We start from the raw sequence: 13,118 nt of genomic DNA, 5'->3' as shown, positions 1-13,118 counted from the left end.
AGGGCAACAGGGGATGGATCTCTTGATGATTACCTGTTCTGTTCATTCCCTCTGGGGCACCTGGCACTGGAAGACAGGATACTGGGATAGATGGACCCAGTATGGCCATTCTTATGTTGAATCCAGAAATATCATTAGGAAAATTAAGTGACAAGCTAATCTGTACATTTGTCCAAGAACTCGTTCCTTGTATAAATGGTAATTATTGCAGATGTGAGATTTCTCTCTTGAATTGTACTGTCAAAGCACACGAATTGTTCAATTAAATATGTTTTTAATTATGGCATTGTTTTCCCTCTCTTCTCTTAACTAGGTCTGAAAGTAGGGAATGGACATAGTTTAGGGTTAGGGTTATACCAAAAATATATAAATTTAAATCTGGATAAAATGCCTCAGCCTGATAATTCCCCAAAAGACAAAATTAAGAATCAGCTTTTTTCTGATACTTTTTTTGTTCTGTTTTCCATAATTCAGTACTTTCCTTACCTGCTGCTGGCAAGTGTGAAGTTTGGAGACAGTATGCAATGAGAAAATAAGGCAACTGCCAAGGAAAGATGGCCTAGCAGATTGTGAAGCTATAAATATTTAGCATTCTTCAGCGTGCTTTTAAAAAACAAATAAAATCTGCCTATTAAATATCAGATTGTTCTATTTTTTTTCAAGGCATAAATATCAAGGCAGTCTACATCAAGCTTATAGTAAAGAAAATGCTCTGCAAAAGCCTTCTTGTGGGGACAGTGGGTGAATTTTCTACTTCAATTGCTTTGGCCTTGCTTATTAAAACCAACCTTTATAAAAATAGACAAATGATGAAAAAAATCTAGTGGGGACATTAAAAGACTCTTCCACTCGCTGCCTACACTTGACCATTCCCCTTTTATAATGCTGTCTTAATGATTATTGAATGATGATAGTGCTTTGTCTAAAAATCCTGACTGGCCACAGCAAAATTTTACAGCCAAGTTTTGTTTGTTTATTTCTAAACCTCAGGTGTAAAGTTAGTTAAAAACAGAGAGGTTAGAATGACAAAATCCGCGGCTCGACTACAGCTGGAATTAGCCAAATTTCAGGCTGAGGAAAAACAAAGGGAACATGAAAGACAGATAGAACTCATGCGGCTGGAGAAGGAAGTACAGGAGGCTGCCCACAAGAGGGAAATGGAGGCAAGGAAGCATGTGGAGGAGGAGAAGGAAAAAGAGAGGAAGCATGTGGAGGAGGTGGAGATAAAGGCTCAGCAGAATATACCAACAAACCCTAGCAATCCTTCTCCAGGTACCACTTCCCATCCCAGAAAGTTCCCCACCTACAAGGCAGGTGATGATACTGAGGCCTTCTTAGAAAACTTCGAAAGGGCCTGCCTTGGGTACAGCATCTGTGGGGCTGCCAGATTAAAGTAACTGTTTTGCCTGCTTTGCGATCATCCTTGTTGAATCTTTTTAAAAAAATCCTCCGCTTTATTACATAAAACATGATTTTATTTATTTCAGCTAAATCTCTTGTTAGCAAACTCTTCTCTTTGGCCAGCTCTGATAATTTTATTCTCTTTTTATGTTGTTTTCCACCAAGGTAATTAACAAGATATGACTGGAAAGACTCAATACTCTGAATTTCTTAAGCAAGGATCTACATAGTTGGTCCAGACTCAAATAACATGTAGCCTGCTTTCGAAATATATATGCTATGTATGTTTAAATTGTTTCTCTTTGCTAATCAAAAAAGTGCATTAAAATTGCAAAGTGATGCACTCAAAAAAGGCAGGAAATGCAAAGATCATGTTGCAAATGCAACTGTATCTCGCTGCTCTCAACCCCCCGATATGCATGCGTTATTATACATTAACTATAATATAAGCTTTCACATGAGATGCCTGCCTCATTCAGCAAGCAGGCTGGGGAAGCCCCCAAATGCACAGAGTGCGCTAAATAACAAAAAAGAAAAGAAAAGATTAAGGGAGAGAGGCAGCAAGCTGTGCAGTTAGCTAACAGACACCACTATGCTCTGTCATAAGCTGCAGACAGGTTGAGAAGGAACTGGAGAGGCAGCGGGTATACTTTGCCCCAGAGCACAATGGGGAGGAGGGTGCAGGCATGGACCTGCAGAACTGGTGATGAAAATCTGCAATTAAGGGTGCATGGGTTCGCAGATATCTTGGTGTGGAGCAATCATAGGGACATTACTCAAAGAAGAACCCCAAATGTTAACTGTGGTGAGGGGGAGACCCATGATGCTACTATAATGACTGAGAGTGAGCCCCACAGTGCTCCTTCCTGTCAAGAGAAGGTGATGAGGTTCACAAAGCAGCCCAGATGATGTAGCTGTGAGGTACGAGGAGCCTCTACAGGGCTCTCATAGCTGCTGGTGTCAGAGAGGATCAAGCACCACAAAATCCAGCATTAATTGTAGGTTGGAAGAAGATGCACCAGTGACTTCTCCCCCTCCTACCCAGAGATACAAAGCCGTGAAGAAGGGACAAGCGTATCCAGAATGAGAGAGGCAATTTGGGAGATGCGGGGGGAGGAAGGGATCCCTTCCCTCTCCCCCAAACTATGCGTAGCTTGGCAGAACCTCTATCAGTACTAACACCTCTTTATCCCCAAATGCTCCAGCCATTGGAGGATGAGTCAGTGTGAGCAAGGATGAGTCAGTGTGATCAAGGACATAGCAGCCAAACTCACTTCTTCAAGCATTTAACTTCCCTGCACACCTAGCACTGCAGACATGGTTGCACCAGTTTTGCAGCTGCCTGAAGCAGGGTGGCCTTTTGAAGCACTGCAGAAAGGGAGAGGCACTATAGACTATGCTTTTTCAGTCTCCTCCTTCTCACCTCAGCTCCTCTCCCCCATCCTGGGCATGAAGGAAGGAATCTCCTACTCTGAGGAAGAGTAGGAAAGGCTGGGCAAACACAGGCAGAGAGACAAAGAAATAGTACAATTAACTTCATATTTAGAACACCCAAATATTTCTAAAATAGTTTTTAGTGAGACTCTGAATGCGAGATCTACAGATAAACGACAATGTCATGTACTGCAGCATAAAGGTTTTGATGGCACTGGTTTGGGATGACCTACGATGCTCACTCATAGATATGCTACAATGAGGAGTAATATGGCCCTTCCAAACAGACACTGACAACATTTTGCATGGACTTTCCCCCACTCAGAACTAAAACAAACTACTCCTGGTTTGGTTTAAAATGGCTGTGCATTGGATATTCCAAAACAGCATTTATCCCTTTTGCAAACAGCTGCTGGTTTCCTGATAGAGCCATGATCTTTGTCCTTCTAGCATACAGGAGAAAGTACAGGTATATAAACATCATTATATAAGAAAACTGATTGCAAATGATTTTTTCCATTAGAACACACTGAATGTCTCCACGAAGACCTATTTCCATTATTTACAATTTATTCAGCAAATAGGTTAATTTTATGCCAAGTCGGTATTTCAAAAGCAAAGAAAAAAACTAGGAGAACAGGAAAAGCAGAAGGATCAGCCAGATGGCTATGCATATAGGAGCTCTGAACAAAAAGAAAAACAACAAATTTTCAACTGTAAATCATTTACTTTTTCTTTGTAAAAATTAGTCACTACAAAAATGCTTCTCAACTATGGACTTTGTCATTAAATGATTGAGAGTAGATATACCATGTATTCAGACTTTTACAGAAAAACATTCCCCCCCTCCTTTTTTTTTTTCTCTACGGGTTAGGCTTTGAATGAACAAGGTTCTTAAACATGTGCCAAACTTTAAGGACACGAGTAGCCCTATTGGCTTCAATGGCACTACTCATGTGCTTAAAGACAAGAATGTGATTAAATAAACTTGCTGAATCAGAGCTTCTATGCTGGATGATTTGTATACATTTGTAAACCAGTGCTCATATTGTAGAAAAAATATATAACACATACAGCATGATACATTAAGCTGTGAGTATGCTGGTAACATTTCTTCTAATATTGTAACATTAGGTTCGTAACAGGCTTAGCTCACAAAACTCTTTGCTTTCTTTAGTGCAGCTAAATGAGAATCAAGGCCAACTTACTTGATGTAATAGGGCACTTTGTTATGTGAAACAGATCTCTGCCATGGAAGCTGAACTGAAGCTGGGGGGAAAAACATAGGAGGTGGTGATTAAACAACACCTGTCTTAAAAACATGATTTCTTTTTACATTTAAACCCTCTTATAATAAATTAAGTGGAAAAGGCTCTAATTTTCCAGTCAGGCTTTCAGTAATTCGGCTGGAGAAAACCATGGTAATATATCAGGGTGGTGTTATCCATCCATTTGATGCCAAGCAAGAAATAAAATAAACAAATATGGTGATTCCATTTCAAAGAAGGATAATAAATTGTAGCTTAGTAAGCCATCCACTCAGAAGCAGGCTAAGAAGGTATTTTAAAACTTTTTCCTATTTGCAGCAATGGGTTTCAGAAATTACAAGCAATTTAAGCTTTGGAAATATGGGCCTCCACTACCATAATTAATATACTACAATATAATGAAAAAGAAAAATAATAACTACGCTATTAGTTATTTTCCTCAGCTCCTGTTTGCAATCCAAATTAACATATATTAATGTTCTGTGAAATACAGAAAACATTAGACCGATTCCCATGCTCCTGGAGACAGTAATCTGTGCAAAATTTATGTAAATCTGACAGCAAAAAAGGTAATCTGTAAAGTCAGGTTGCCCTATAACACACCCACAGATAAGACATACAAAACGTAAAATACAGTACAATTCTGTTTATCTAAAAGTCTCAGGAGACACCAGAAATCTTTAGATGAAGAGTGAGGATAGGTGGCAGATTATCTTCAAAGTGGCCACATGCTGGGCATCCCCGTATACATATTCCATACCTCCACATACTTTATATCTCCCCAGAGGACATAACCAAACTGGTGTTTGGTTAAACAGTTTCTACTATATGGGAAATTCACTTCATCATATTCACTGTGGAAGCAAATGATATTTGTTCTTGAAAGAATAAGAAGGAATAATTAACCAGCATAATGAGACGAATTTATATTCAACACACAAGCCAAAGTTAGACCCCGAACGTTAGGCATCAAACCCCATATTTAAACATCTAGGCAAGTGGGATGAAAATCCTGTCCACATTGTTCAGAGTTAATAAATTAATTTACTAAACAACAGATTAATTGGGGCAAAAATATGAATTTATGAAAAAAGTCTACATTTTATATGGTATTGAAAGAATTAAGCAAAAATTCTGTGCCACCCATAAAGGGGAAAAAATGTATCCATATTTTAATAAGTGTTGCTAATTTGTAAGAAAAAAAGTTCCATGACCAAGCAGTCATTTTATTTTCTCATAATTTGAAACAAAGAGAATAGTAGGGCTTGTATTTTAAGGATTTGTAGTGTGGAGGAGAGAAAGAAAGAGTGAAATCACACGGATAGGCCAAGATAGCAGACAACTTTAGAAATATGTTGCTTTCAGACCTTCATTTCCTAATATTGTTAGTGATTGCCATTGATTTCTGCGGTACTATTATTTGAATGATGTTAGCTAACTGAGAAGATTAGCCCTCTCTGAGTTTTGCTCAGATTTGACTTATTAGTTATGAGTGACTGCAGATATTCTGCACTGGCAGGCAGAGAGTCTTGATAATATAATAATAGATTTATCTCTAATTCCTGTGGATCAAGTGATACCATTCTTATTTAGAACCATACTCAATAGAAACATTGTCCATTTTCTGTGCTGCATGAACCTGTGCAAAGATGAATTTTTTTTAAATCATTATTTATGGGTGGAAGATGAACAGAGTAATTATTGATTCTGGGCCCCAGTATGAATATTGCAGATATTAGTAAAAGGTTGGATGCAGTTGAGGGAGGCATTGAAGAGGGTGGCTGAAGGCTTTGGTTGAAAAGTACAGCAGGCTGAGTTACAGAGCATATGCAGATAACAACTGATTGACATTAATCTATTCTTCTAAGAATACAAAAGATGAACTATAGAGTTCTGGAACTGTGGACCTGTAAAATAAATTAAAATGAGCAAAAAATCAAGCTAGTATTTCTGAAAGCTTTGAGATAGTACCATGGGTTTCTTTTAGGGAATTATGGATTATTTTATACTCATCTACATTAGGGATGGCTAAACTTGGCCAACATGAGGGTAAGCTGTAAGGAGCCCAAGGATTCCAAGTTGAGAAAGGATGCAATTAGATTGCAGATGTCTTCCCTCTCATAAAATGTTGGTGGGATGACAGAAATAGATCAGGAAAGAGCTGGAGCATGGGTTGGGGCAACCTACTGAGATTGCTTCAAGCTCTCCTCTGTGTCAGGTTGTCCTTTGTAGAACAGGAGTGACTAGTGTTTCAGGATTGACTGCCAATCCCCAAAAGGGACATTCCTCAAGAACAAAGCTGAGGCATGCTGGTAAGGCAGCTTGAGGATGCTTCTTTAGCTGTACTAATTCTAAGACTAAACAGAGTCTTCCAGTTTCCCAGGCATTCCCTGGTACTATTGAGGTATTTTATTTACTAATTTGTGCAAAAAAGGTGTTAAGTGGCTCTGTTCTCAGGGTCACTGTTGAAGTAACTGGCAGGACTTAGAGGTACCAGCTGGTCTGCAAATAGGTCCCATTTTGGAGGAATTGCTCTAAAAATCTTTGTCCTATGTGTGACCTGTATTTTTGAATTAAATGTATGACACTGCACCTCTTTCACCAGGCTCTTTATTTCAAATGCACTTGTGGGTTTGAAATGAGAATATGGCTGTTACATTTCCTGAAAAGGGGACAATAGGTATCTAGGGCTTTTGAAATTATTTTAGGGTATTTGGCTTGTCAGCTGACAAGATGCTCCTAGCATTATGTCACGTATCAGCATACAATACATTGAGATCTATGGAATCAAAAGTGGAATATAAGAATTAAGTCATTTATATGACACTATCTGCCCATCTCAAAGCACCTGAACAGAATACATGACAAAGAGCTATGATTATTATGGCAGTGTTCATCTAAAAACTAGAGACAGGCCTGAATTAACACCTTATATCTAAACATACTTGAACTTCGGGGGTGCTGGTGGGTGAGAGAAAGATTCAGAAACCGAACATGGATCTTTATTCCACAGTTCCATTATGTTTCCATAATGGAGCAAATGTTGGCCATGAATCTGAAAATCCCATAAATACTTGGGGGTTCCAGATCTATATTTCTAATAACTCAGTACATGGGAATAAATAAATAAAATTGTCTCTCCAAAGAAGAAGGAAATTGTTAGACTTTTCGCCTCATTTGAAATTCTGAAAAGACAGAGCATGTCATACAATGAAACTTTTGATTAGTATGGGTTTTTTGTTTTGTTTTGTTTTTTGAAGAAGTTTGACCAGCTCGTGTCTTGTATCAGTTTGGTAGCTAAGGTTAGAGGTAAAGATAATTTGAATGAAAAGAATATGGATATCAGAGGGCAAAAGGACAAGAACTGACATATATCACACTCTCTCTATATAAAAAATAGATGCTTGGTGGAGAAAAGCAGCAAAACCTGCAAACAAAGAATGAGTGGTTAGATAGGTAGGAGTAGAACCATTGTGCATGGAGACACCTAGGTGATCCATGAGGATGGAACAGTATAGAAAGCTGAAGAATGAGGAGGAAGAGGGAATCGACCCATCTGAAAGAACGGAGTAGTTAACTACAAGGAAGATAAACTTCCCGATGTTACGGGTCAGTTAAGGGTATCATTGTGAGAGGGGTGACTGGAGTGAAAACTACTGTCTCAAATTTATCAATTAATTATTAGCACCTACTGGAGAGAAAATGTTGAGATGTAGGGCCAAAATCTTGGTGTGCTTCCTGTAGCAGTTTAAGGCGATCCTCTACAGATACCTATACACAAACAAACAAAAAATAACAAGGTTTCTTATTTATTTCATAAAGGAGGAGTCACAATAAAAACATTGGTTTGCATTCAATTCCAAATAAATTTCATGTGTCTTCCAGATTTATTTATTCTCAGTTCATTTACATCCACTGTTTTTCTTTTTAAAAGCAAGGTAACGTTGCACTTGTGTAAGCAATGCAGATCAATAACGAACAACAGAAGTTTCATGGTGACTAAAGTTGTCCATTAAAATTTCTGTTTTATTTCTCCCCATTTCTCTTGTCCAACTATCTGTAGTCAGCAGGCCTCACTTTGATCGTATCAGTCTTACAGCTGCCTTTACAAGATGGGACCATTCTGGAGCATGCTTCTTCACTGGCTGACAGGATGGCCAGACTTCCTTCTGGTTTACTAATTAAACTTCACTAAGCATATGCAGCAGGGGCTTGGCTGTTTAGCTAATTCTCTTTAAGGCAGAAAATCATTCCAACACCAAATTACATTTTAAGAGACAAAGAGGGATGCTTCAGAAATGTTAATAACTTTGCCTCCCAGGACAGCTTGTTTTGAGCCTACTAGCCCAGGAGCTTACATCCAAACTCTGCAGGTTCCCAGCAACAAAGATAAAGATAAAGGAGACATATTTTTTCCCTCTTTCAAAACATTTTGATTTCCCCAATTCCTTCTTTGTGTGGCAGGAGACAGTCTGAGATTTGGGGAAATCAAAATTAACAGAAGTGGATTGACAATAAAAATACCATAAAAGATAGTGGTTCAAAGGGAGTGGGTTAAAAGATTGGTAAACTGATAAATAAAGAATCCTCATTATTTCATTCAGCATAAAACTGTAAATGAACTGAATAGATACACAGGTTCTGCCTTACCAGTCCTAGACCACTGAAGCACCAGTGAAATATAAGCCATATGAATTCACTCCAGACCCCCCAAGCATGTTTTGTTATCCTAAACCTTCACTTCCTTTCCCCCACCCCATGGTCCCAGACCTATCAGTGTTCACATTATTCATGAAAAATTCCCTATGGAAACTGGACATTTAAAAAAAAAACAAAAAACTTTTACACAGATGGCAACACAGCAGAAATATATGTGCCAACTTTCAAAAGTTTCAATAACTATGATTTATGGAGTTATTTCAGTGCTTACAAATTGGTACAAATATTGCTAACACACAGATGAAACAAAAATAAGATGTAGTCTCTGAAGAATAATGCAGTCCCTTCAGTGAGTGAACTGCTGAGAGAGCAGAAAAGGGAGGCTATCAGTCAAGACAGTGAAGGAAAGACAGCTCCTTTCATTGCTATTTGCCACTATGGAAACAGAGTCAAGAGAGCAATAAGGGAAAAATAGTAATAATTTGTTTTGTAAGAGAAAAAGAAGAGTACTGCTGAAGCACTTCCCCCTTCAGGGAAAGGAGGAGGGCATACCTGCAAAAGTTTCCAGCGCATATTCAGGTCATCCAGCTGGCGAGACATCTTTAAAGATGGATGAAGGTCAAGTGGAGACAGCTGACTAGATAAATCATTCACTGTTTTAACTTTCAAGTTGATTGGTGCAATCTCTTCTCTGAAAGCCTGATAGGAAAAAAAAAAAACACACTTGGCTTGACCACCATCTTACAGAACAGAATAAAAGCTTGCATGCCAAAGAAAAAACAAGTTACATTTGGTTGACACTGACACGGCAGTATAAGGTGGCTATGCTCAACAAGAGCATGCAGAGGAGATAATCAGCACTCTCTCTGGAGGAAAGTCTATTTACTTAAATAGTCTGACTGTAAAGGATTCTTCCCAGTTGTATTATTTCACTTTAAATCCACTCCTGTACACAGGGCCCATATAAAGCCTACTTACATCCCACTTAAGCCATCAAAATAGGCCTTAAATAAGTTTTTGGGAGTGCATAGGGCTTGTGCGGTCATTCTGAACAAGAGTAGATTTCATTCAATACTGCAATATTCTTCAGTGAGTTTTAGTAATACTAAAAAGAAAAGGAGTACTTGTGGCACCTTAGAGACTAATAAATTTATTAGAGCATAAGCTTTCGTGAGCTACAGTTCACTTCTTCGGCTTCACTTCACATTCATGAAGTGAGCTGTAGCTCACGAAAGCTTATGCTCTAATAAATTTGTTAATCTCTAAGGTGCCACAAGTACTCCTTTTCTTTTTGTGAATACAGACTAACACAGCTGCTACTCTGAAACCTTAGTAATACTCGTTCACATAAAAGATTCTTAAACCAAATCTATTGAATAAGCCTGACTATTGTTCCCTGATCAAAAGCTGCTGGCAAAATCTTTATTCAAATACCTCATTACTGAATTAGCAAACAAGAGGCAGTGCATCTTCCAAGGAAAAAGAATAGAATACTTTATGGGATTCTGACTGTACAGTTAAAACAATTATGATTAAAAAGAAGAAGAAAGGTTTTCTGAATCAAACTAAACTAAATATAACATTAAAAAGTAAAAAGTTTTAGTTATGGTTGAAAATATGCACTAAATGTCTTTCTTGCTGTGAGCAGGTAAAAGTAATTGTTTGATGCTGTGAAGAGCTTGACTAAATGTCACTGAACAAGCCAATAACAACTAGAAAAAGAGAAAGGTTTTTTGGACAATCCAGTTATTCCCTACCTTCCCTGAAACTATGCCTAATCAGTCCCATTCACAGCAAGAGGGGAAATTTTGGTTTGTGGGCTGCCTACAGTCCTCCACAACTCTAGCAGATCTTTCTGATTTCCATAACAATGAAAATTTAATAGACTTTGCTTTACCCTCCTTTGCAGGAATGACATCAAGATATGACACACTGTTTCTTAACACAAGAACAAAGAGCTATTCCCTGCAGCATGCGAGAGCTTGGTTTACTATCTATATGAAAATGGAAAAGGGGGAGGAATGTATGCATTACTCTTCTTAAATCAACTGCAGTCTGGATATAAATCAGCTTTGACTGTGTTTGACTCAAAGTTTCTAGGTTCCATTGAACCTGAAAGTCTGAGCAAAACTTCAGAGGACGGAGATGTAAAGCCCTAGTCATGTATGTATGAACACCAGTAAAGTGAAGCAGTCAGATATACTACTTACATAGTACCATACATGCACATAATTATTTGCAATATATATAAAGATGGAATCTTTTTGCAAATGTTTACATGCTAAGATGGTTGATCCTTTCATGAGTAACTTTACATGCTAAGGTCAGAAGTAAACCTGTGCATTTGAGCATGGCTTTGATCACTGTGTATTGTGCGTGCTATATGTTGGAACTGAAAGATTTTGTTGTGAAGCTAAGGAGTCTGAGTGTTTCTAGGTATGACATAATTTCGGTACTAAGGAATATGAAATGAAGTTAGTGACAATTATAGCTGTTGCCTTAATTCGCAATTTCCTTGAAGTTTAATAATTGTGTTATAGGAAATGCCCTCGAGCAAACTTAATTATAAGGCCTTGTCCATACTGTAGGCGGCATGCCGGGTACGCTTACCTAGTGAAAAGCAGCCTATGTTCACACGGCAGCACGTAGCCACATGCGGCAGTGAAAGGCTCTGGTGGGGGAGGCAGCTCCCTGATACTAGAGCCTTTCACTGCGGTGAGGAAAGGCTGTGGCAGAGGGGAGGCAGCAAGGAAGGGCTTTAGCTGTGAGGAACTGTTAGAGTGTTTCCCTGCTGCCGACCCACTGCCAGAGCCTTTCCTTACTGCTGGAGCCTTTCCCTACAGTAGGGAAAGGTTCTGGCTCTGGGGCTCTCTACCCTGCTAAAAACAGTTGTTATATTCACATAGAATTTCATGCTTACTGTAGTTTTCTCAATGTGTTCCTGCAATGAGTCAATCAGTAAATCTCCTACTGGTTTCCAGCCATTTCGCACATTCTCAGCCTCTTTCAAGTCAGCATCCAGGTCGTCCATGGCACACTGCAAGTCTTTTAGTTTCTCTGATGCTTTGTCCACTAGCTTCTGCCAATTGTTGGCACTGGCATTCAGGCTCTCCCATTTCTCTTTCACCTCTGAAGACTGCTTGCGCACAGCTTTGGCAATTCTCTGTGCTTTCTCCTCAGGAGTCAACTCTGCAGTGAAAAGGTAGTTTCAGGGTTTAGGATTTTTTTTTTTTTTTAAAGCTGCTGTTCATTTTTGGTTGAACAGATTTAATTCTGTACAAGGAGCACATTCAATAAGATGTCCAGCCAATTCAGACCTCATCATAATCCAGCAGATTTTTCTTTAAATAACTCAACAAGTAAAGTCCAATAAAATAAAATGAAAAACAAACTTTATTCTTAAAGAACAACATGGCTAGGGTAATTGCGAAGAAATCCATCCTCATTTCCATGCATTACAAAAAGCAAGAGCCTAGGACTGGCTATTGGTGTTTGTGGTACCTCTGGAATCTGCAAGGTGTGCCACCTCACTTTCCCAGTTCATGAACCTCTGCCCCAACCCAAATCTTTTTTCTCTCTTAACTCTCTGTTAAAGTGAATCACGTTTTCTCAGTTTCACACCTTAAATACTTCCGCAGCTCTGCAACCGTGATTTTAATGTTAATGCCCCACTTAAACAGTCATATAAATGGAGTACTGCAAAGCTAGAGCTGCACAACAAAACCAAAACCAAAACCAGGATTCCTAACCAAAATGACAGAGTTGAGATTTCAATGCTTTATGTCTAAATCCTCTAAGCAGCTTTGAAAACTGCACCCAGGATCCCCAGAAAAATCCCATTTATGTCAATGGAGACCTGTTATAACTCAGCAAACAAAGCTGAAGGTAGGATAAATATGGCAAGGATGGGTGCCTTAGTCTTAAGAAGATAAAATGGATGATGACACTGATTATGTCTGGAAGTTTTTGTTTAAATCCCACTCAGAGTCAAGACCTGAGCATGCATAGTATTATTTGACATTACTGTAACTTACAAACACACTGTCTAAAGTTTCACACTCTGACAGTATGTGTTAAGTATGCATATGCCGGATCTCTTCCTTCTTATAAACAATTGGTGGGAGCCTGATAAGTGGTCTACTAGCAGCATGATGTGTGGACATACAGGAGTTCCAAACTTGGGACTGAGCAATGGCTCTCATTTTCTAGAACAGGGACCGAGAATGCACTCAGCTTGTAAAGAGAAGGCAAATCTCCATTTCACACTCAAGCAAGACCTTTTGGCTGGCACTCAGAGTGGCCTCAATGAGCTCTGGTAACAGCTTCATCCAGCCTCTTTCATCTGAGGGAATGCTG

At 38.8% G+C, this 13,118-nt stretch overlaps 1 protein-coding gene across 4 annotated transcripts in view; it reads right to left on the bottom strand.

The window, feature by feature from the left end:
* Nucleotides 1-13,118, bottom strand: part of UTRN (utrophin) — a 583,727-nt gene that overhangs the window by 131,001 nt on the left and 439,608 nt on the right. For all 4 annotated transcript variants that reach the window (XM_084623224.1, XM_084623225.1, XM_084623226.1 and 1 more), the window contains 4 exons: nt 11,683-11,951; nt 9,315-9,461; nt 7,796-7,874; nt 4,044-4,104 (listed from right to left, as the gene is read on the bottom strand). In XM_084623224.1, the coding sequence (XP_084479350.1) occupies nt 4,044-4,104; nt 7,796-7,874; nt 9,315-9,461; nt 11,683-11,951 (556 nt within the window). The remainder of the gene's footprint in view (nt 1-4,043; nt 4,105-7,795; nt 7,875-9,314; nt 9,462-11,682; nt 11,952-13,118) is intronic.

The sequence above is a fragment of the Lepidochelys olivacea genome, assembly GCF_965140295.1.
Source record: "Lepidochelys olivacea isolate rLepOli2 genome assembly, chromosome: 3".
NCBI classification, from domain to species: domain Eukaryota; kingdom Metazoa; phylum Chordata; order Testudines; family Cheloniidae; genus Lepidochelys; species Lepidochelys olivacea.
Note: the sequence above shows the minus strand (reverse complement) of the source record. Positions and strands in the feature narration are given on the sequence as shown.